This window comes from Callorhinus ursinus, unplaced genomic scaffold (assembly GCF_003265705.2).
Source record: "Callorhinus ursinus isolate GAN/ISIS: 27379988/994484 unplaced genomic scaffold, GSC_fseal_2.0 scaffold21, whole genome shotgun sequence".
In the NCBI taxonomy this organism is placed as follows: domain Eukaryota; kingdom Metazoa; phylum Chordata; class Mammalia; order Carnivora; family Otariidae; genus Callorhinus; species Callorhinus ursinus.
The window spans coordinates 17520501-17546034 of NW_027397083.1; the positions used below are offsets into that span (position 1 = coordinate 17520501).

General features: G+C 34.5%; 1 protein-coding gene and 1 long non-coding RNA gene across 4 annotated transcripts in view; one reads left to right on the plus strand and one right to left on the minus strand.

Annotated features, from left to right (window-relative positions):
- The window catches only part of ELP4 (elongator acetyltransferase complex subunit 4), a 255115-nt gene that overhangs the window by 167791 nt on the left and 61790 nt on the right, over window positions 1–25534 (minus strand). For all 3 annotated transcript variants that reach the window (XM_073904814.1, XM_025878935.2, XM_073904813.1), the window contains exons 4-5: window positions 25311–25442; window positions 17713–17852 (exon numbers count right to left, since the gene is read on the minus strand). In XM_073904814.1, the coding sequence (XP_073760915.1) occupies window positions 17713–17852; window positions 25311–25442 (272 nt within the window). The remainder of the gene's footprint in view (window positions 1–17712; window positions 17853–25310; window positions 25443–25534) is intronic.
- The window catches only part of LOC141374732 (uncharacterized), a 63889-nt gene that overhangs the window by 6959 nt on the left and 31396 nt on the right, over window positions 1–25534 (plus strand). The window lies entirely within an intron of this gene.

Consider the following 25534-nt stretch of genomic DNA (forward strand, 5'->3'; position numbering starts at 1 on the left):
GCAATTCTTCCATCTCTCTCTCATATCATTAACTTTCCCTTCCTACTGGATGCATTCTAAAATATATAAACATACTCTTATCTCTTCCTTTTAAGAAAATAAAAAACATTTTCTGTCCCACTTCCCTGCCAACTACTACTCTATTTTTCTGCATCAGAACTCCCTGAGTTTTCTAATATTTGCTGTCTCCAATTCCTTCCTTTACATTTTCACTTAAAACTATTCCAACTAGGCTTACACCAAAATCATTCCATTAAAACTGTTATTATGGTCACCAGTGACCTACACTGGCTAAAATCAATGGATCCTTTAATTCTTTTTATTAATACAATTTTATTGAGATATAATTCATATACCATTCAATTCACCCATTAAAAGTGTACAAATTATGGGTGCCTGGGTGGCTGAGTAGGTTGGGTGTCTGACTCTTGATTTTGGCTTAGGTCATGATCTCAGGGTAGTGGGATCGGGCCTGGCATTGGGCTCTGTACTCAGCAGGAGTCTGCTTCTCTCACTCTCCCTCTGCAGACCCCCCATGTGTGCTCTTAAAAAAAAAAAAGTGTACAATTCAATGGCTTTAATATATTCACAGAGTTAGGTTAACTATTTTTTTTTTTAAGATTTTATTTATTTATCTGACAGAGAGACAGAGAGAGAGAGAGCACAAGGAGAGGGAGCAGCAGGCAGAGGGAGAGGGAGAAGGAGGCTCTCCGCTGAGCGGGGAGCCTGACGTAGGGCTCGATCCCAGGACCCTGGGAACATGACCTGAGCCGAAGGCAGTGGCTTAACCTACTGAGCCATCTAGGCGTCCCAGTTAGGTTAACTATTACCACAGTCAATTTTAGAATATTTTAATCCCTTCAGAAAGGAGTGCTGTACTCATTAGCATCACCCTCCTGAACTTTCCCATACCCCTAAACCTAAAGAACCACTACCTCACGTGAGTAGAATAATATAGTATTTGTCTTTTTGTGACTGGCTCATTTCACTTAGCATAATGTCCTCAAGGTTTATCTATGTTGTAGCATGTGTCAGGTTTTTCTTCCCCTTTAAGACTGAATAATATTCCATTGTACATATATACCACATTTTGTTTATCCATTCATTGATTGCTAGACATTTGGATTGCTTCTACCTCCTGGCTGTTGTGAATAATGCTGCTTTGAGCATGGTTATGCAAATATCTCTTCGAAACCCTGCTTTTAATACTTTTTGATATACACCCAGAATGGGATAGCTCAATCATATAGTTCTATTTTTTAATTTTTTTGAGAAATGCCATACCATTTTTATAGTTGTTGCACCATTTTACAATCTCACCAAGGCACAAAGGTTCTAATTTCTCTACATCCTTGCCAACACTTCCTATTTTATATTTGTTTGATAAGCTACCCTAATGGGTGTGAGGTATCTCATTGTGGCTTTGACTTTTATTTCTCTAATGATTCGTGCTATTATCTTTTCATTTCCTTGTTAGCCATTTATATATCATCTTTGGAGAGATGTCCATTCAAGTTCTTTGTCCAGATTCTAATCAGGCTATTTGTTGTTGTTGAATAGTAGTTCTTTATATATTTTGCATATTAATTCCTTATCACATAAAAGATTTGCAACTATTTTCTCCCATTTCTTAGGTTGCCCTTTCACTCTGTTGATTTTATCTTTTGATACACAGAAGTGTTGAAGTTTGAAGAAGTCCCATTTGTTTATTTTTGCTTTCTTTGCTTGTGCTTTTAGTATTATACCCAAGAAATAATTGTCAAGTCCAATGTCATGAAGATTTTCCCCATCATTTTCTTTTAAAACTTTTAATAGTTTTGGGTCTTATGGTTAGGTCTTTAATCTATTTTGAGTTAATTTTTGTATATGGTATAAGGGTCCATCTTCATTCTTTTGCATGTGGATATCCAGTTTTCCCAGTAATATTTACTGAAGACTGTTCTTTCCCCTTGCATGGTCTTAGCTCTCCTGTTGATGACTGTTTGCCCATATATGCAAGGGTTTACTTCTGGGTGCTTTATTATATTCTATTGGTCTAAATGTCTGCCTTTATGCCAGAACCATAGTGCTTTGATTATTGTAGCTTTGTAAAATGTTTTGAAATCAGCAAGTATAAGACCTCCAACCTTGTTCTTTTGCAAGATTGTTTTGGCTATTTGGAGTCCCTTGAGATTGAGTCCCTGTATGACTTTAAATAAAATAATTAAACCTGTTGTGTCTCTTTCCTCATGTTCAAAATGGGGATATAATAACCTTCATGAGATTTTTGCATGGATTAAATGAAATAACAAAAATAATATGTTAATAGGTGAGAGGTAATCAGTTCTCAGTAATTATTAACAATTATCAATCCCCATGCTGTCAAATATAATATAATAATGCTCTAGTGGCAGGATGGATGAAAGCCAGGTGGGATAACAAGATGGAGCAAGGTACACACCTAAAGAGTTAAGAAGGAATGGGACTAGTACAACAGTGCCACCTAGAACTGCCAAATGAGTACCAAGAAGCATTCTGTTATCGAGTCTTTTAATAAGCTTTCAGGAGTGAGCTAAGTAGTGTGGGAGGCACAGGAAATATGGCTACTGTTCATTCACAGACATATCTAAGGAGGAATTGATTTCCAAATGTGTTTTTCTCAAAAGAAAGAATAAGATAGGGAAAAGGTGGCTAATTGTCCAGATTATAAATATTTGCCTACATAGTTATATTCCCAAAGGAGAAATAGCTTCATTGATTTGCCTATTAATAATAAAAATGTTTATTAGAATAAATTTCAAACATAGAAGCAGAAATAATAATAATGATGGAAGCTAAAATTCATTAAGCCCTATATTAGCCAATGTTTGCTAAGTGGTAAATTTTTATTATCTCATTTAATAATCTTAAGAAGTAGTTTCTATTATTATTACTCTTATGGAAGCCTAAGTAATGGGGGCCCCAAGAAGTAACTTGTACAATGTCATACAGCCAGTAGGTGGAAGAGTCAGGATTCAAACCTAGATTGTCTAACTGAAGTGCTCCTATCTCAGCTATGCTGTAGCACAAGAAGGTTTTTAAAAAGAAAAAGAGGGGCGCCTGGGTGGCTCAGTTGGTTAAGCAACTGCCTTCGGCTCAGGTCATGATCCTGGAGTCCCTGGATTGAGTCCCACATCGGGCTCCCTGCTCAGCAGGGAGTCTGCTTCGCCCTCTGACCCTCCTCGCTCTCATGTGCTCTCTCTCTCTCTCATTCTCTCTCAAATAAATAAATAAAATCTTTAAAAAAAAATAAAAAAAAAGAAAAAGAAAAAGAAAAAAAAAAGCCAAATCATCCACAGTTCAAACACCCAGAGACAATTACTGTTAGCCTATGATGTATATCTTTACAGACCACTTTCTACATATATACATCATATATTACATATATTATATTGTTTTATAATCTGTTTTGTTTTTATCTCCTCCCTTTGAAAGGTATTCCACTATGCAGATGCAACATAATTTAATCAACCAATCTATATTGATAATTCTTAAGTTACCTCCAGATTTTCAGTAATGCACAGAGATTATGATAATCATTCTTGTATACATGACTTTGTTAACTTGTATCATTATTTCTTTATGATCAGTTCCTAGAAATGGTACAATGGTAGCAATGATAATGTACACTCCAACTTTTGATACTCTTTACTAGAATTAACAATGTGTATACACTCCTATGGCTAACATGAGTGACATCCATACCATCTTTAACACAAGGTATTATCATTTTAAATATCTGATAGTTGAAAAATGGTATCTCTTTGGTTTTTATTTGCATTTCTTTGATCATTAGTGAGGCTTATTAGTTATTTTTGTTTTTTCTTTTGAGAACACCCCATTGTTATCTTTTGTCCATTTTGTATTAGGATACCCAACTTGTTACCAGTTTAAAAATGCTCTTGGGGCACCCGGGTGGCTCAGCTGATTAAACGTCTGACTCTTGATCTCAGCTCAGGTCTTGATCTCACAGCTCTGAGTTCAAGCCCCATGCTGGGCTCCAGGCTGGATGTGGAGCCTACTTAAAAGTAAAATAAAAATGCTCTCAATTTACTAAAGATATTAACATATTTACACATCTATGTGTTTGTTTTTTAAATTTTGAAATAATTTCAAACTTACAGAAAAGTTGTTAAAAATAGAAACTTTTTTTTCTCCTGTTCCACTAGAGGATAAGTTGCTGACATGATGACCTATCATTTCTTAATAATTTAGGCTATGATTCCTACAAACAATCTCCTACATAACAATAATATAACCACCTGATTTGGGACACTGATTATAATTTGGAAATTGATACTACCATCTGATCCTCAGACCCCATGCAATCTTTGCCACTTGTCCCAATATCATTCTTTAGATCAAAGCACTCAGTTCAGAATCACATGTTGCATTCAGTTTTCATGTCTCTCTTCAGTCTTATGCAATCTAGAAGTTCCTTAGAATTTCTTGACTTTTATGGTCTTGACACTTTTGAGGATTACAGGCCAGGTACTTGGTAGAATGTTCCCAATTTGGGTTTGTCTGACGGTTTCCTTATGATTAGATTAAATTAGGTATAGTTGATAGAAATACCACAGAAGTGTTGCTGAATTCTCATTGCATATTATCAGATGATACATGATTTCAATTTGCCCATTACTGTTGATACTTGATTAAAGTTATGTCTACAAGGCTTCTGCACCATACCATTCTTTCCCCCTGTAGTCAAAAAATTATTTTGTGGGAAGGTACTCTGTGGTTATATAAATATCTCGTTCCTTGATAACTTTTTATTCATTCATTTATTTGTATCAATATGTATTCATGGTTTTCTGCTTTATTAAATGGGTTACAATACATTTACCATCATTATTTATTCTGGTGCTCAAATTTTCTCCTACTTGGCCAGCGGGAGCTCCTTTGAGCTGGCTTCTGCATCCTTTTGAGATGCTCTGCCCTCATCATTCTTTACACACTTCTAAACATAAAAAGACACTACAGGTATATTTTTTTCTTTCCTGTGAATCAAACATTTCTCCAAACAGTCCTGGTTCCTTCAAATGAAGAATGGTGTTTAGATCTGATCACTAGATATATTGATTGCTATTTTCCCATCCAAGAGTTTAAGGCATTTTCTATTTCCTTCTTATACTTTTATAATTCCACTTATTATATTTAATCTTTAAATATAATTTGATGTGAGATATGAGGTAAGGATTTCATAATTATATTATTCCCAAGTGATTAAGCTTTCCCCACTTATCTGAAATATCTCCCCATTATAAAAATGATGTTTGGGGTGCTTGGGTAGCTCAGTCGGTTAAGTGGCCAACTCTTTATTTTGGCTCAGATCAGGATCTCAGGTTCCTGAGATCCAGCCCTGTGTTGTGCTTGTGCTCAGTGCAGAGTCTGCTTGTCCCTCTTCCCTTCCCTACCCCTCTCCCCGCTTGCACACACATGCTCTCTCTCTCCAAATAAAATCTTTTTAAAAAATGATATTTGTTCATCATGAAAATTCAAATACATAAAACATACAAAGAGTAGGAAAAAACCAAAAATCCATTACCCAGAGGTGAACACTGTTAACAGTATGATGAACATCCTCTCATACATCTCTGCACCAGCCCTTCCTTTTCTTACTGAGAGATACTAATGTGGGATTTTAAGAAGTATGCTGTTAAAAATGGTTTTCATTTTAAAGAATATTACAAGAACTATGTATATATTTGTTTAATTTTGGCATTTCTTTCACATCCTTTTAAATACTACACATACTGTGAGCCTCTTAAATGGTCTAAGAAGGAAATTTAGTTTGAGTCTTGTGAACTTCCTTGACCACATATCATTAAGGTTTTGGAACCTAAATTAACATCTCCTGAATTAGTGTCAGAAAAGAATTTAGAACTAGCTACATAAAATTTTATGTAAACAGGATTATACTATGTTTACCATTACTATAATCTGCTTTTTCACTTCCTTGTATCTTGGGTGCTAAGCCCAGTATCCATCTTAAGTCTCTTATGCAAAAAAAAAAAACTGCTGCAGAGCCTACCTGCTACAGCCAATGCTGCAGTCTTTGCAACTAGAATCAGTCACAGACCTTAATAAAAGACACTGTGCCCACCATTCTCCAAAGGATATTTCCCTTGGAAGCTAATGGGCACTCAATCCTAAATAAATAAAGCTGCAGCTCACACTACTTTCCTCAATATTTGAAAATGTGATTGATATCCTTTTTGTTTTCCAATGTTACTTTCAACCACTCTTCCTCCTCCACTTTCTGGCGAAATGAAACAAACAAACAAAATTCATGTTTTCTTACCTCTAACCAATCCCAATCATTCCCTTTTTAAGCTGCTGTCTTTACCCAGCTCCTGGACATTTTCCTCTATCAGTTGAAGACACTGTACCTGGTCTACAGTCCTAATTCAAACATCTTATTCTCAACCAACACTTCTGATCTCGGTAATTGCTTTGTCCGTTTACCCCCACTATTAAGGCTAGTAACTCCACCACCAGTCCACTAAGCCTTCTCTCTCACCTCATGTATCAACAGCAGTTGTCTTCATTTTCTTAGCCCTAGTCTGTGTCCATTTGTTTACTATGTTTAATACCTTAAACTCCTTCTGTTGCCTGAACCTTTCAAAACTTGAATCCTGCCTGCACCAGGAATCTTAGCAGAGATGCAAGAAAGTAACACAAACTAACAGACTGTACCACCATAAATATTTGATACTTCTCTAGTAGGTGTATTCTTCTAGTCCATGAAACAACCATTTTAAACCCTTCCCATTTAACCTTAACCCAAACTCCTAAGAGGTAAGTAACAGTTCCTCAGCAGATGACCCTGCCTATTATTCACTAAGAGAAGATCTCAGTCCATAACTTCAACACTACTCAAGACCCTGCCTCCAGCTTACTCAAGACCCTGCCTCCAGCTTTACAAACCTATTTGTTTGCATCTACACTGTTGTCTCCTACCTTTCCCTCCTTCTCCCAGTGGAGGAAATGTTATTATATCTTAGTGGCCAATTCTTGGCCTTGAGTGGCTTAGGAATTTTGCCAAATTGTTTAGTAATTTGCCTAATGTCATACAGCTAGAAACCACTATTTCCTCTTCCAGTCTCCATCCATTCCTCTCTACTGAATTTTTATTCATATTAAAACAGAACAAAACAGCAAAAAACTTCTTGCTTCCCAAACCTTTTCCACTTACTGCTTTTTTTCCTGCCTCCTCATGAACAAATTTCTTAAAAGAATGATATGACCTTTACCTATCTCTCGAACTTACCTTTCTTATAGCTCTATTATTCTTTTCACCAACATGGCCTTTTAGGTCCTTGAACACACTAAGTCTTTCCTTTCTTAGCACACTGGCTGCTCCCTGCAGAATATTTCTTGGCTACTGCCCTTTGTAGAATGGTCTTATCTTCAGGTCTCAGCTCAAATACTTCCTCTTCAGAGGCCAATCCTGAACAACTCAAAGCATATCCTCCTATCCCCATATACTTGTGGAAATGTTCATTTTCATTGTATTACTTATCACAAGTCTTAATGACATATATATTTATTTATTTGGCTTTAAAAAATTGTGTGCTTTCTCACTAGACTAAAAACACTACACATGGTCAAGGATAACAGCTGCTTTACTACAATAAACCTAGAGTTTAGCATTATGTTAGGCTCATAAAAGGTGCTCAGGTTCATAGAAGGTGTTCATGTCAGCTAATGTGTTCCTCATAAGGTCTCTGTTAGAATGTGGGTTTATTATTCTGGATGTTGCTATAGAATATTTTTTTTTCTTAAAGATTTTTAAGTAATCTCTGCACCCAATATGGGGCCCAAACCCCCAATCCCAAGATCACGAGTCATGTGTTCTACTGACTGAGGGAGCCTGGTGTCCCTAAAATGTGGGTTTATTTTTCTGAATGAAATTGGAAGTAATTGGAGGGTTTGAGCCAAAGTAGTGATAAGACCTAAGTTTTGTTGTAAAACTATACTAACAAGATAAGGCAAGTCACATATAGTGACTTACATTTAAGTTAATTAAATTAAAATAAAATAACTCTTCTTTAAATGTTTGGTAGAATTCACCTGTGAAGCCCCCTGGTCCTGGACTTTTGTTGATTGGGAATTGTTTGATTTCTGACTCAATTTCTTTGCTGGTTATGGGTCTGTTCAAGTTTTCTATTTCTCCTTGTTTCAGTTTTGGTAGTTTGATACGAATTTATCCCTTTCTTCCAGTTTGTTGATTTGTTGGCATATACTTTTTCGTAATATTCTCTTATAATTCTTTGTATTTATGTGGTGTTGGTTGTTATTTCTCCTCTCTCATTTGTGATTTTATTTATTTGGGTCCATTCTCTTTTCTTTTTGATAAGTCTGGCTAGGGGTTTATCAATTTTATTAATATTTTCAAAGAACCAACTCCTGGTTTCATTGATCTGTTTTACTGTCTTTTGTTTTTAGTTTCTGTATCATTTATTTCTGCTCTGATTTTTTGTTAAGATTTTATTTATTTATTTGAGAGAGAGAGAGGGCACAAGCAGGGGGAGGGGCAGAGGGAGATGGAGAAGCAGGCTCCCCGCTGAGCAGAGAGCCTGATGCGGGGCTCGATTCCAGGACCTTGAGATCATGATCTCAGCTGAAGGCCAATGCTTAACTGACTGAGCCACACAGATGCCTGTATTTCTGCTCTGATCTTTATTATTTCCTTCCTTCTGCTGGTTTTAGGGTTCATTTGTTGTTGTTGTTTTTTCTAGCTCCTTTACATATAAGAATAGGTTGTTTATTTGAAAATTTTCTTGCTTCTTGAGGTAGGCCTGTGTTGCTATATACTTCCCTCATAGGACTGCTTTTGCTACATCCCAAAGGTTTTAGACTGTTGTGTTTTCTTTTTCATTTGTTTGCATTTTTTTCAAGTAATTTTATTTTATTTTATTACGTTATATTAATCACCATACATTACATCATTAGTTTTTGATGTAGTGTTCCATGATTCATTGTTTGCATATAACACCCAGTGCTCCATTCAGTACGTGCCCTCTTTAATACCCATCACCGGGCTAACCCATCCCACCACCTCCCTCCCCTCTAGAACCCTCAGTTTTTTTCTCAGAGTCCATAGTCTCTCATGGTTCGTCTCCCCCTCCAATTTCCCCCACTTCATTTTTCCCTTCCTGCTATCTTCTTCTTCTTCTTCTTTTTTTAAACATACAATGTATTATTTGTTTCAGAGGTACAGGTCTGTGATTCAACAGTCTTACACAATTATTTTTTTAATTTATTCTTTGATTTCCTGGTTGACCCATTCATTGTTCAGTAGTATGTTGTTTAATCTCCATGTATTTGTGGTCTTTCCAATTTTTTTCTTGTGGTTGACTTCTAATTTCATAGCATTGTGGTCAGAAAAGATGCATGGTATGACTTCAGACTTTTTGTATTTGTTGAGGCTGATTTGTGACTGAATATGTGATCTATTCTGGAGGATGTCCCATGTGCACTTGAAAAGAATGTGTATTCTGCTGCTTTAGGATGGAATGCTCTGAATATATCTGTTATGTCCATCTGGTCCAGTGTATCATTCAAAGCCATTGTTTCCTTGTTTGTTTTCTGTTTAGATGATGTGTGCATTGATGTAAGTGGGTGTTAAAGTCCCCTACTATTATGGTATTATTATCAATTAGTTCCTTTAATGTTTGTTTTATATATTTGGGTGCTCCCATGTTGGGTACACAAATACTCACAATTGTTGTATCTTCTTGTTGGATTGTCCCCTTTATGATTATATAATACCCTTCTTTGTCTCTTTTTACAGTCTTTGTTTAAAAGTCTAGTTTGTCTGATGTAAGTATTGCTACTATGGCTTTCTTTTGACATCTATCTGCATGACAAATGTTTCTTCACTCCTTCACTTTCAATCTGCAGGTATCTTTAGGTCCAAAGTGAGTCTCCTGTAGGCAGCATATAGATGGATCTTGTTTTTTCATCCATCATGACACCCTATATCTTTTGATTGGAGTCATCAGTCCATTTGCATTCAAAGTATTATTGATAGATATGTATTTATTACCATTTTATTTGTTTTGTTGTTGTTTCTAAAGATTTTATCTGATACCTATTTTTCTCAAACTATTCCAAAAAAAGAAAAGGGAGGAAAACTTACAAATTCATTCTATGATGCCAGCATTACCCTGATACCAAAACCAGATAAAGACTCCACTAAAAAAGAGAACTACAGGTCAATATCCCTGATGAACATGGATACAAAAATTCTTAATAAAATACTAGCAAACAGAATTCAACAATATATTTAAAAAATCATTTGCCACAATCAAGTGGGATTAATTTCTGGATTGCAAGCATGGTTCAATATTCACAAATCAAAGTGATACACCACATTAATAAAAGAAAAGAACCATATAATCATTTCAATAGATGCAGATAAAGCATTTGACAAAGTACAGCATCCATCCATGATAAAAACCCTCAGCAAAGTAGGTTTAGAGGGAATATACCTCAACATAATAAAGGCCATATATGAAAAACCCACAGCTAATATCATCCTCAATGGGGAAAAAAACTCTACAATCAGGGATGTCTACTCTCACCATTGTTATTTAACATGGTACTGGAAGTCCTAGCCACAGTAATCAGACCATAAAAAGAAATAAAAGGCACCCAAGTCAGCAAGGAAGAAGTCAAACTGTCACTATTTGCAGAACATGATACTCTATACACAAAACCCCGAAAATATTCCACCAAAATACTGCTAGAACTGATACATGAATTCATTAAAGTCACAGGATACAAAATCAATGTACAGAAATCTGTTGCATTTCTATACACCAATAATGAAGCAGCAGAAAGAGAAATTAAGGAATCAACCCCATTTACAACTGTACCAAAAACAGTAAGATACCTAAGAATAAATCTAACTGAAGAGATGAAAGACCTGTACTCTCTGAAAACTACAAAACACTGATGAAAGAAATTGAAGATGGCAAAAAGAAATGGAAAGACATTCCTTGCTCATGTATTGGAAGAACAAATATTGTTAAAATGTCTATATTACCCAAAGCAATCTACACATTTAATGCAATGCCTATCAAAATACCAACAGCATTTTTCACAGAGCTAGAATAAACAATCCTAAAATTTGTATGGAACCACAAAAGACCCAGAATAGCCAAAGTGACCTTGAAAAAGAAAAGTAAAGCTGGAGGCGTCACAATTTCAGACTCAAGTTATATTACAAAGCTGTAGTGATCAAAACAGTAGGGTACTGGCACAAAAAAGAGACACAAGGGTCAATGGAACAGAACAGAAAACCCAGAAATAAACCCACAATTACATAGTTAATTAATCTTTGACAAAGCAGGAAGGAATATGCAATGGGAAAAAGACCATCTCTTCAACAAATTATGTTGGGAAAATTAGACAACAACATGCAAAACAATGAAACTGGACCACTTTCTTTCACAAACACAAAAAAATTCAAAATGGATGAAAGACCTAAATGTGAGACCTGAAACCATAAATGCCTAGAGGAGAACACAGGCAGTAACTTCTTTGATGTTGGCCATAGCAACTTCTCACTAGATATGTCTCCTGAGGTAAGGGAAACAAAAGCAAAAATAAACTATTGGGACTTCATCAAAATAAAAAGCTTCTGCACAGTGAAGGAAACAATCAAGAAAACTAAAAGGCAACATACAGAATGGGAGAAGATACTTGCAAATGACATATTTGAAAAAGGGTTAGTATTCAAAATCTATAAAGAACTTCTAAAACTCAACAGCCAAAACCCAAATAATCCAATTAAGAAATGGGCAGAAGACATGAACACACATCTCTAAAGAAGACATATATACGGCCAACAGACACATGAAAAGATGCTCAACATAACTAATCATCACAGAAATACCAATCAAAACTACAATGAGATATCACCTTAACACCTGTCAGAATGGCTAAAATCAACAACACAAGAAACAACAGGTGTTGGCGAGGATGTGGAGAAAGGGGAACCCTCTTACACTGTTGGTGGGAATGCAGACTGGTGCAGCCACTCTGGAACACAGTATGGAGGTTCCTCAAAAAGTTAAAAACAGAACTACCCCATGACCCAGCAATGGCACTTCTATTTACCCAAAGAATATAAAAATACTAATCAAAGGGATACATGCACCCTGATGTTTATAACAGCATTATCTACAATAGCCAAATTATAGAAACAGCCCAAGTGTCCATCAACTGATGAATGGATAAAGAAGATATGGTGTGTGTGTGTGTATATATATATTCATCAAATAAATTAATGGAACACACACACACACACACACACACATACACACACACAATGGAATAGTATTCAGCAACAAAAAGGAATAAAATCTTGCCATTTGCACCAACGTGGATGGAGCTAGAGAATATTATTCTAAGCAAATTAGTCAGAGAAAGATAAATACCATATGATTTCACTCATATGTGGAATTTAAGAAACAAAACAAATGAGCAAAGGGAGAAAAAGAGAGAGACAGAGAGGCGAACCAAGAAACATACTTTTAACTATGGAGAACATATGATAGTTACCAGAGGGGAAGTGGGTGGGGGGATGGGTTAAATATATCATAAGGATAAAGGAGTGTACTTGCTGTGATGAGCACTGGGTGTTATATGGAAGTGTACAATCACTATATTATATGCCTGAAGCTAATATTACACTGTATATTAGCTAACTGATATTTAAATAAAAACAAAAAAAATAAAAATATCAGGAGTTGCTGATAGGTTGGATGAAGGGAGTGAGAGAGAGGAGTCAAAGGTCTAAGATTACTTTATTGAAGGAAGAATAAAATTTGGAAGAACTAATTACAATGTTGCATTAATAAGAGAAAGTATGTCTAGGGGACAATGACTGGGATTAGGAATGTAGGAATCAGGCAGGGAATAAAACAAATGCATACCAATGAAGATAGCATGCCAGAATGAGCAACTAATTTCTGCATACCCAAAGGCCCCCTTGGAGGACAGAAAAAGAAGAAAGGCAAACACGTAAGCAAGTAATTTCTTTTCATTGGTTAAAATGAGGTTTAGGATTAATAGTTCTCTCTCAAAATTTTTAGATATTTTCTTTTTACTTTAATCATATCACTAGCAGACAGGCCAATGGGTAAAATCTCTCCTCACGTTTACATCTTGCCTTGCACTCAGCTCCAAGATTTGTATTACTATTTCATTCACTTTTAATCTTCTTAATAAAGTAGTTTAGCATACTGCTGTTCCAAACCTTTAGTCCTACCTAGAAGTTCTCTTGCAAAATTCCTTTCTCATGAGTTTCTACTTGTAGCTTCTAAATATACTATGGCTGCTTCTCAAATAAGAGATCTGTATTTTCAAAACAAAATATACTCTTGGGGTGCCTGGGTGGTTCAGCCGTTGGGCGACTGCCTTCGGCTCAGGTCGTGATCCCAGGGTCCTGGGATCGAGCCCCACATTGGGCTCCCTGCTCGGTGGGAAGCCTGCTTCTCCCTCTCCCACTCCCCCTGCTTGTGTTCCCTCTCTTGCTATCTCTCTCTCTGTGTCAAATAAACAAATAAATAAAATCTTAAAAAAAATAAAATTTACTCTTACATGGCTATGTTTTAGTTATTAGTTTTATCCCACTAAATCTCTGAGCTACGAACAAGGCTATAGTTAATCTGAGTTATTACTATACTTTGTGCATTGATTCATTAGTTCATCAACTGTCAACTCAACACCTGTGTCCTAGATTCATGAATAAAGAGATGAAGATAGCATAAACCGCTTTCCTCAAGGATTTCCACTGCTTGAGAGGGAAGATAAAAATGATAAAAATGTAGACAAGGCAAATAATTATAGTGTGATGTGCTAAATGTTCTGACAGAGTATGAACAAAAGTAAGTAGGAATGTATGGAGGGTCATAACTATAATTTGTCTAGGAAAATATTACAGAAGCCTTATACAGATGTTCCATTTAAGTGGTAAACAGACTTGGCAAAATAAGAAAAAGGAATGACTTCTAAAATCTTAAGTAAAATTCTTATCCTCTTTCTGTTGGTTTTCTCCTAGATATTCTCCTAAAAAGATAACTGGTTCTTTCGGAATTCAGTTCATTCAACGTAATTAATACAAAACTTTTGGTTAGAAACTACTAACCATATTTTAGGATATCCATGTAAAAATAAAATCTTTTATTTCAAAGAAACATATCAAAACAAATTCATTCTATTTACTACTACTAGAAGTCTAAGATTAAGGTGCTAGCAGGTTTGGCATCTCCTGAGAACTCTCCTGTGGGGTTACAGATGGCCACTTTGTTGCTGTGTGGCTCACATGGCCTTTCATGTACATGTGCTCAAGGAAAGAGGAGCTGGGTATCTTTCCTTCTTTTTAAGAACACCAAACCTATCAGACCCAGGTCCTACTCTCATGACCTCATCCAACTCTAATTACCCCCCCAAAGGCCTAATTTCCAAATATCATCACACTGGGCTTCAACATATAAATTTGGGGTAGGGGAGAGTGGTGGGCAGAACCATAAACATTCAGTTTGTGACAGTAGGTTAAGCAGTATGTTAGATTTGTTAATAAATAAGAAAGCTGAGATACTATCCCTACCCTGAAGATCTGCATTAGCTTCCTGAGGAAAAGAGAATTGTCCTTGCATACTTGTTAGTAAAGCTTAATTCAAAACAATGCCAAATTAAAAAAAAAAATCTTAAATTACGGAATTATTCTCAAAATCATTTTTCCTATCACTGTTCTGTGACTCAGATTATCTGATTTATGACAATGAAATATTAAAACCATCTGGTAATATTAGAGTGATACTTTTCAGGTTTTTATAGCCAGGCTTTAATTTGAAAGTTTAAATTATATGTACGAACATTTTCTATAGGCATACCTGCCATTTTCTTACCATAAAAAAACTTTATGTTTCAACAGTGCCTTTAGAATATGTGAAATTATATATTATATCCTCACATATGATAGGGGGACACAGCTATATCCTCCAGTCTTAATTACAGGAAAAGTATAGACAACTGTAAAGCTTAGCTTTATTGTTTTCTAAATGAACCAGTAAAGTTCATTTTAGTGAAATGAGCACATGCTTTTCATAAATTAAATCTCACATGGTAAGTACTCATTTTCAAAATTAATTTAATTATATGTTTAAAGTTTAATTACATTTAATTAAGCATTTAAGTTTTATATGAAATAAATGAATTATCAGTTAACTGCTATGAAATGAAATATTGCCTTGATAATTAAAATCTATAAATTTTCCTATTCTGTGCAAAACCGCTAGTTCTCAAAAAACACTCTGGAAAAAAAAAACACATATTTTAAAGACTATAGGACTATATTCTCATGGTTGCTCAAGGTGTAGTTTTTCTTGGCACCTGGCTTCACGTGCTGTCCATTTACTACAACAGCAAATGGAGGCAGCCTGGCCCAGAATAAAAAGCAGAGGTTTTGAAGACTTGGGCTTGGGTCAGAGACTTAGTCACTAACAGCCTGAAAGAATGGGAAAGCTACTTAGCATCCCTGACATCAAGCTCCTAAAAAATGGGGATAATATTACTTACTTTTCAGGGTTGTGGGAGGAGCAGATGAAATATCCTATGGTCAAATGCCTGGAACAGTGCCTGACATGGAACACGTATTCTTAACAAATGTTAATTCCCTCCTTCTTTTAGTTGCTGAATGAATGAACAAAACCCTTGTACTTTGGGGCTTAAAAAAGTTTTGTTCTTTTTTTTAAACATATATTTTTTTAAGATTTTATTTATTTATTTGGCAGAGAGAGAGAGCACAAGTAGGCAGAGTGGCAGGCAAAGGGAGAGGGAGAAGCAGGCTCCCCACTGAGCAAGGAGCCCAATGTGGGGCTCGATCCCAGGACCCCAGGACCACGACCTGAGCCAAAGGCAGATGCTTAACAAACTGAGCCACCCAGGTCCCCCTAAATATGTTTTATTCTTAAAATATTAATTACAAAAGTAACACATTTTTTATTTACTTACATTATACTTAATAGACACTTTATATTTTTTAAATTTCCTTAAGTACTCCATGAATGGAGGCAATATAGCATTATAGCGAACAGAATTTTGAGTCAGAAAGAACTGACTTTGAATTTGGGTTCCACCATTTACTACTTGAGAAATCAAGGAGAAATTATTTCCCAAGCCATAAAAGTATATGTATGTCTGGTTTAGTGAATGGCAAAAATTAATACGATTGATATATTGATTATAGTATAATCAATATAATCATTCAAACTTAACAAAATATTAGTGATGTAGGTAGGACAAATGGTATCCCCCTACCCCAATTTTTCACAGATATTTATTTTCACTGAATTTAAGGGAATTCCCAAGGTTAACGGTAGGATGGACTCAGTCAGAACTCACATTTCTTTATTTCTTTATCAGTGCTCTTTCCTTCATAACATAGGAAGGTAAAGGCAAAGGACAGCAATGCCTCTTGAAGCAGTAAAGGAAAAAGAGAGGGATCTGATTTAGGTTAATCCTGGTTCTATCACTTAATAGTTGAGCCTCAAATAAATAACTTCTGTGAATTTCAGTATCTTCTGGAAAAGGGGAATACATACTTTGTTAAGATTCATACAAGGATTGCACTAGGTAACAAATGTAATACATAGCGGAGTGACCGACACACACAGAAGTCATTCATTAATGGTTGCTATTAACACTAAGACATCAAAGCACCACTTTTGGTAAGTCTCAAGCCACAGAATGGAGAAACCATAATGAAGTGAAGACTTTTTGTTTTTTGAAAGAGCTTTAATAACAATAAATAGGATAGTCTTCACGAAATTCTCAAGTAATATTCCTGGAAAGAGACTCTAGATTTGTAAGTCATTTCAGTTCACAACTTACTGAATTAAATCTCCATGTAATAACTCATCTCACTTTGAAAATAACTGTTTTACAACATGAAAGAAAAGAGAGGCAACAACCTATTTCATGGATTACTTTCCTTGATTCAACTGCAGTAAGAATTGAAACTACATATTCTTAACACTTTATAAATTATTCAATGTCAAGTACTGTAATTGACAGAGTTTTACCTTAATAAAGTTAGTAGCACTATAAGCATGTGTTGGTTTAATATTTAAAACTCTTCATGATAAACTCAAAAAAACCTCTGAATTCTTCTAAGGCAACCTAAAAAAATACAGATTGCTGTATTTACAGAATAACTAGAAATAGAAAGCCTTAATAAATAAAATATTGGAAAACATACACTTTCTGTTTATTTCTGAAATAACACTTACTGAAAAACAGCAGTACTTCATACTATTTTCACTGCTATTATTATCAGTAAGTAGTATTTAGATATCTATCTGCATTTAGGGCTAAAAGACCCTGATTTAAAAACTATTCCACATTTTCTTGAAAATAAAAAGAGCAGGTATTATATTTTTGGTATCCAGACTTTTCAAACTGCAAATTAAGAAAAACAGCACATCCAACAGTTACAGGACCAGAAAAAGAAAACCACATATAAAGAAATATTATGAAACATATGTACAATTCAGGTTACATATTATATAGAAAACAATGATTAGGATATGTACCTTTGGTTATGCGTTCTTTCAAAGAATGTGGTAAAAATGCATTCTGTTAACCTGTGAAATCAGAATTAATCCATTAACTTACCATGGTTCTTTATTAAGAGTTGAAGATAATTTTTCTGGAAAAAAAAATCCATGCCATTTTGAAGTCTCAATTAGTTCGCGTGGCATCCTTTTTGATGCATCATAATAGTGACCAAATCTTGAAGAAGATACTGGTCCAGACTGTTAAGAAAAGCCATATTGGTTGTTAAAAAATTACCGTGTTTTTTTTTTTTAAACTACAGTGTATTTGAACTACATTCAGAAAAATACTGATATATTTGTGCATTTTAATGCTGACAGGAAGAGCTTATATACACGGACTTACTAAATTTGAAAGAAGCATACAACTTTTATTATTTTAAATGATAACTTAGAAATTAACCTTTTCCTCTCTCATGTTTCTTGGCTGCTAGTGGTTCCCTAAATTTGATAAGAATTCAAACACTTCTTTGCTTTTCTTACTGTCTACCTTCCTAAGTTAAAAAAATTTAATATACATGTCTTAAGTATTTTTTAAAGGTTCCAGGTTTAAATGACAAATTAAATATGGAATTGCTAAGAACTAATGAAAACTTAAGCCAATGAAATCATTGGTGAGGGGCCCAAAAGAAACTAGCTATTTAAATATATTAAACTGAGCATGATTTAAAAATTAAATTCTCACAAGACAGTGTGTGTGTGTGTGTATATATATATATATATTCAAAATTTCTTACAAATTTAAAATTAAACTTATAGTATAAAATGTATTTGGGTATTCCCGTTGGGAACAAGGCACGTGCTTAAAAGGGAGAATGTATACAAACTACATTAGATAAATCAGAAACCTGACATAACATTAGTTCATTGATACTTCCTCTTTTGTGCTATTATCAATTTCTCCAACAAACTATCTTTCTCATAAGAAACTCTAGTAACTATTGATGCTGAATTTACTTACACAGGATAGTAAAGGCCTAGTAATAGAACATTCTCATTATATTGCTTTGAATGGACTCTGTGCTGATTCAACATATTAGAAATATACATACACCTCTGTCCAGAGTTGAACTACTGACAGATTCCACCTGGCAATAGTTTCTAATCTAAATTTACATAATTTTCACTGTCCTGAACACTACAAAACAGACAAATTTCAGAACATTCAACAAAACAGATAATCTGCAGATAATCTGCAGAAACAGAAGAACTTTATGGAGTGAGTTCTTTATTTTACTAAGTAACTGACAACTTTGTAATTTAGATAAACCGACATTTCCTTGACACTAGATATTTGCATTTTAAGACTTAAAGGATTAATATTCTTAAACTGGATGCCAGCAACATAAAATTATACCGTAACATAAAATAAAAATAATTGAAGTCTAATAGAAATAGTATTCTCAGATTCAGAGTCTGTGGGTTTGGCCTTTATTTTCTAAGTAAAATGACTGTTCACCCCTCCGTAAGACACTGTTTATTTTCATTAATGAAAGAGACCTATCAATCAGCTCAACCTAATGTTTTCAATACAATATACATACAAGTATGGTTCCTAAAACATGATTTATCTATTTACCATGGCAGTATTAACAAATAAATTATGAGATATTAAAGTACGTTTCTTAAAAATAGGGTAAAGTTTTTAAATGCAAAGTTATTAGTATAAAGCAATTTAAACAAGGTCTGTTCTTTGGCCTATAATCTATTCTTTATCCGGATTATAGTTCAGAATGTTTTTACTGCAATCTCTGCTAGAGCTCATCTTTTTATTGTGTAAGTCCAAGCCCCCTTAATGTTTTAGAAAGGCCTTGACTAACTGAACTTTGATCTGATGTCTTCATTGAGAAAAACACCAGGTTGCCCATTTCAGATGCAAATCCTCCTAAGGCCCAATAGAATTTAGTAAAGACAAGCAAAAAAGAAGAAACAAGAAGTTTCCAGGATCCTCTTTGAGAATCCTGGGGCACACTGGTGTCCTTAATCCACGCTGCTCCATGGATTAAGGTAGGTGATAACCTTTCCTGATTCAAAAGAATAAGCAGAGTGCCTACAAACTGGGTGGAGACTAGGATTTGGTAATAATAAAACACCATGCAATAAAAGCTTGGTCTATGTCAGAAGCCTCTGAAAAGGCCTCAATGTACCACATTCCCAGGCCTAGTAGGGAAGCTTGCAAAAGCCTACCTGAATCAAATAAGCATGAATAATCTATTTTAGCAGACTGGCCATGGGGAGAGAGAAAGAAAGAGAGACTTTTCGCTTCTTTTAAGTTTGAGTTAATAAATTTATTAGTGCACTGAAGGTTCTTGAAGTCTTGGGCACTCAGAGAAATATGCTAAATTGCCAAGAAGCAAAGTATGCTTTTTAAGTTGCCGTCTCTATTAATGTTTCTAATTATAATATTAATGTGATAGAAATCTCAGATTTGGGATGAATCAAGGCAGAAAATTGATTTCATGCTGTGACAGTTTACATATAGAACACAAATAATTCATTAAAATGTAAGAATAAATTTGGAAGCTTTTCTTATTACAATTAAGTTATTAATTTTTTTTAGAAATTAAGAGTAAATATGGCAACTAAAATCTTCACCAGGTAGACAATACAAATTTTATTAATGTTGAAAAGCTTTAATCCTTCAATAAAAATGAAAATGGAAAAATAAATATACCCTTACAGGAAAAACAATTTTGTAAGGTTTTTTTTTCTACCCCAAACACAAAGCATTAAAATGTAATCAGATTTTTAAAAATCCTGTGAAATCTTTTGAGGCTTAGAATTATAAAACAAAGACTTCAAATATTTTCTCTGAAAAAAGATAACTAAATGCTTTAAGTCTGATAATACTCTACAAAAAAACTGTCAACTCCACAAAAAAAAGACACATTAAAAAAATCAAAATATCATCAATAACTAGTCAGTTTTACTCAGTTTGATAAGAACATGTTGCTTTAGTTTTACATTTAAAAACTTCCGTTTCACAGTCACAGACTAACCTTTACCTCTGTCAACTGTGGAACACAGAATAATGGAATGGTTCAGTAAAAATTTACTATGATAAGGAAAAACTAATTCTGATGAAGGGCCAGAAAGAGCACAGAACAATAAAACAATACCATCCCTCACCTTCAGTATGTTAGAAAGAAACAAAACTTTCAGACAAAATCTGCACCACAAATAAACAGTCTAAATAAGACATTTTCTTATTATTGTTATCATTTCTTGTTTCTCAGTACGGCATAACAGAAAGCAAAAACCCAAATGGTTAACTAACCACTTTGAGCCTCAGTTTAACCACCAATAATTATTTTGTTAGGCTGTTGTGAAAATATAATGCAATACCGGCAATGAATATTCTGTAACTGTAAAGCACTACATAAATGGTATTATTACTGTATCATGATTCACTAGAGAATCAGAAGATCTACCACTATCCTTTGTAATTACCTCATTCGAAAAATGGTATCTGTTGTCACCTGCAATATGCACACATCAAGCAGAAGGACTACTGTGGCTGAACCACTAAGACAGAAAGCCAAAGTGTAATGAGGATTTAATATAATAAAGATCTAATACACTACCATGAAGTGGTAGAGCCACTGTAGGCTTTGGTAATAGAACTATATACAATATTGAAGAAATTAGGTCTCAGAATATGTTGTAAGCTACCAATTGTTGGAGTGAAAAGGGAATAGGATTGACGATTGGATAGGGAAAAAAAGAACAGACCCACCTAAGAGAGAAAATCAAAATCACAGGCCAAGGGAAGGGGGCCTTTGTAAAACTACACACCTCTCCAACTAGAAGCAGCACTGCATTATACTTTACTGAACTACTGTTACTGACTTAGGTGTGCGTATTCCTATCCTTGTCTGCATTCCCTAAGTGGGAATGTGACTACACTCTTGGGAACTGGTGGCAACTTACAATAAAAGGTATCTCTGAAAAATGACAAAGCTAGTTTTGGACTACTTGTTTAATCTTTGCTCATAACAGTTTTAACTATATTTTGTCTCAGGTAGAACACAGAAAACCCAGGGTTTTGTTGTTTTTAAACTAATAATGGCAAAGTAAAATCTAGATTTATAAAGTAGATGATATCAGTCTTGACAAATCCTCATGTATAAAATTTCTGTGACAGGCAAATATACATGATGGTGACATTTCAAAGAAAAGCAAAGAAGTCAGAAGATTCTATTTTGTAAACTTGACAGAGTTCACTTACAAATACCAATAAACTTAAGTTTGACCACTGACAGTACATTCAAAATAAGCTATTATTTTACTTGTATTAATTAATGCAACTTAACTCAGTTTTGCATTTAATTCACATACTATATAATTCATTCACTCATATATTCAACAAATAACTATTGAGCACCCACTATATGCCAGTAAAACAAGATATTTGAAACCCCTTTCTTTCACTGAGCTCACAGCCTAGTAGGAGGAGATAGATGATATTATCTGGTAGGTGATGATAAATGCCCTGAAGAAAAATAAGACAGTGAAAGGAGATGAGAGAGAGAGAGTGTTTTTTTTTTTTTTTTTTTGTAGAGACTGAGAAAAGAACACATTCCCGATTAAGTGATATTTTAGCGGAGAACTCAAGAAAATGGGAGAGTAAGTCATCTGGGAAAGATCATTTTAAAGAAGAGCAAGGGTTTATGTGTTAATATGTGACCACTGAGAAATTTACTTCCATAGAGAAAATCAGAACAACTGCAGGCACACCACACTCTAGAAAGAAGAGTGGAATAAGGACTATTCACTTATAAGTAAAGGGGCCAGGAATAGCACTCGTAATTATAATATATAAAGAAACAATATAAGAAACAAAGAACTTTTGCCCCAACTTTAAACAGATTTTGTAACAAGCAGTAAAAAATAAAAGGCTTAAAGTTTCAGTTATTTGCATCTTCATTGACAATTTCACCTGAAAAATGTTAGTGACCAGTGAAAAAACTAAAACATAGCTGAGATTAGAGTGAAAATAAAGTAAAGGCAAGATGCAAGTGATTTATATAACTACAACTGGACTGGCATATTGTCTCTACAAGAAAGCTAAATTTAACTTAGAACTTCTGTTCATTATTGACTTTCAGAACATACCAGTAGAAAAATTAGAATATAGTCACTCTTTACAAAAGAGTCACCATTAAGCTCAGGAATTTAAATGAAACTGCCAGCTCAAAGACATGAATGAAGTTCTTTGCCATTAGGGTTCTCAAGTACTAGTCCGACATTCCTTGTCTGCTTTAATCTCTATCACTCTACTCACATTTTCCTAAGCAGAATAACTCCATTTATTCTGGCCTTATACCCAGTTCTCAATCACATCCGAGCTAGGCTATGCCTGCAACAACTGGCTACACAGAGCTTCCCTCTATTTTTTAATACACATGAAATGATATTCAACTGTATACATATACTGTAATTTACTTAACCAAGTGTTTCCTGATGGACATTCAGTTTATTTCTAATCTTTTGTTATTAAAAATATGCTACATACATAGATCATATATTCATTTTACATATGAGTAAATATATTCATAATGTAAATCCCCAAAAGGATCAAAGGGTATGTGTTTTTTTGTAATTCTGAAGGATACTACCAAAACACCCTCCACAGAAATTGTACCTATTTACATTTCCACTAGCAAAGTATGAAAGTACTAGTTTCCCCACACCCTTGCTAATTTAGTGTCTCACCAAACATTTTAGGTTATTGACAACCTGTAAGAGAAAACTGGCAGGTCAGTGCATTTTTTTTTTAAAGTATTTTATTTATTTATTTGACAGAGAGAGGGAGACACAAGCAGGGGGAGCGGCAGAGGGAGAAGCTCCCTGGGTGGGGCTTGATCCCAGGACCCTGAGACCATGATCTGAGCTGAAGACAGATGCTTAACCGACTGAGCCACCCAGGCGCCCCTGCCAGTGCAGTTTTAATTTGCATTTCTCTTATTGTAACTGAAGCTGGGCATCTGTGTTTGTATGTTTAAGGGCCACCTAAATTTCCTTTACATATTTCCACCCATTTTAAAAATTGGGTTGGTAGACTATTCCTTATTCATTTTAGAAGTTCTTTGTATATAAGGAAATTTTATTCCTTATTCTATCAGTTGCAAATAACCTTGCTTTAGTCTGTAGTTTGTTCACTGTCATTTAAATCACACTTAAAAATCTTATTATTTAAATAGCTTTCCCATCTAAATTAGAACAGTTTATCACTGCTTAATATGTACCTATTATACCATAGTTTATACTTAATAAACAGGTGATACTCAGTATTTGCAGACTGTATAAGTGTATAAATACATTTATCACACACCAAATATTTATTGAGTATTGGGCATTAATATAGATGCTGGAGATATGAGAGAAAATAAAACAGGCTCTCTGCCCTCATAGAGAATTCTGTCTGATGGAGAAAAGAGTTATAGCAACAATTACCTATAAAATAATGTTAGAAGTACTTTAAAATACATGAAGAGCTATGGACACAAAAATAAGAAACGAGATAATTATGTATGAAAAGCTGTCATAGTAGTAATATTTGCACTTGGAGAAGGCTGAACTGGTGAATAAGAAAGTGAAAAGCATTACTAGCAGAAATATAAGCAATTTACAAGGAGCAACTCTCATAGGATGGGTGGATATAGTATTTTACACTCACACAGAAGGAGACTAAAAAGTAGGCTTGGATCAGGTTGTATAGATCTTATATACAATCTCAATAAGTTTGTATTTCATATTGCAGGCTTATAATTACAAATAGGTTTCACCTCACATACTAACTCTCACATATTAGCTGGTAGTGACCACCCTGAATATTGCAGAGAATTCTAAGGCGTTGTCTAGGCTTGGCAGAAGGGTTCTATGATTGACAGTCGGCCATGCATTTAGGAGGAGGCAGTGGAAACAATATATCAAATTAGGCATTTACAGTTAAGGAGTGTTACAAACGTATCTGTCCTTGGGGAAGGTAACAGTGATGTCACTGTAGAAGATGGAAGGGTAGGCTATGGGTATTGTGTCTTATTCAGATTAGAATTTCTCTCTTTTCTACCAATATGATGTCTGGTAGACATTAAAGTGTTCTGAAAAATAAGTAAACAAATAAAGGAGCTAATAAATGAACAGAGCCTTCACCAGGAGCAAAGTTCATAAGCTTTAGTGGACAGATTTACTGACATTTGTTTTCTCAGAAATTTTCCCTTCACTTCCTATCTCTTAGTATACACTGGACAGATGAGGTTATCAGATAGCTGAGTTTGAAAATATAATGATAGAAAATGTATAGGAATAAAAACAGTAATTCCAAAGAATTACCACTTAGGCTGATTATTTACAGGTAACCAAGCCGGATAGAAATAGATTAATGAGTTCACTTTTCCTGGCTTGCAACCCTAGAAAAAAAGATTCTATATGGAAATTATGGAAGAAGTGAAATCTATTTTGGTAAAAAAACAATTTGCCATAATTTTATTTTTTTAAGAAATATCTTGATAAAATACAAATAAAATATCTAGTTATTTCAATAAGAAAATATATATTGTAGTGCATTTTAAAAATAACAGGTATACCATAAAAGATTCTATAAAATGAAAACAAATACATTTGCAAATTTTAGAAATAATTTGTATGTTGACTTGCCTCCATCTTGGGTAATAACTGGTAACGCCAAGCTATTTTCATCTTAATGTTAGAGTCTGGTGTTTGATGATTACATATATCTTCATCTAAGTCTTTTTTATAATTATCATCAAGTAATGGTGCAGGAAGTTCCTAAGAAAACAGAATGACACATTATTGAACATCTGTGATTAAAAAATGTGACAATTTTCTTAAATCATAATATTAGCAATACTAGAACTTCC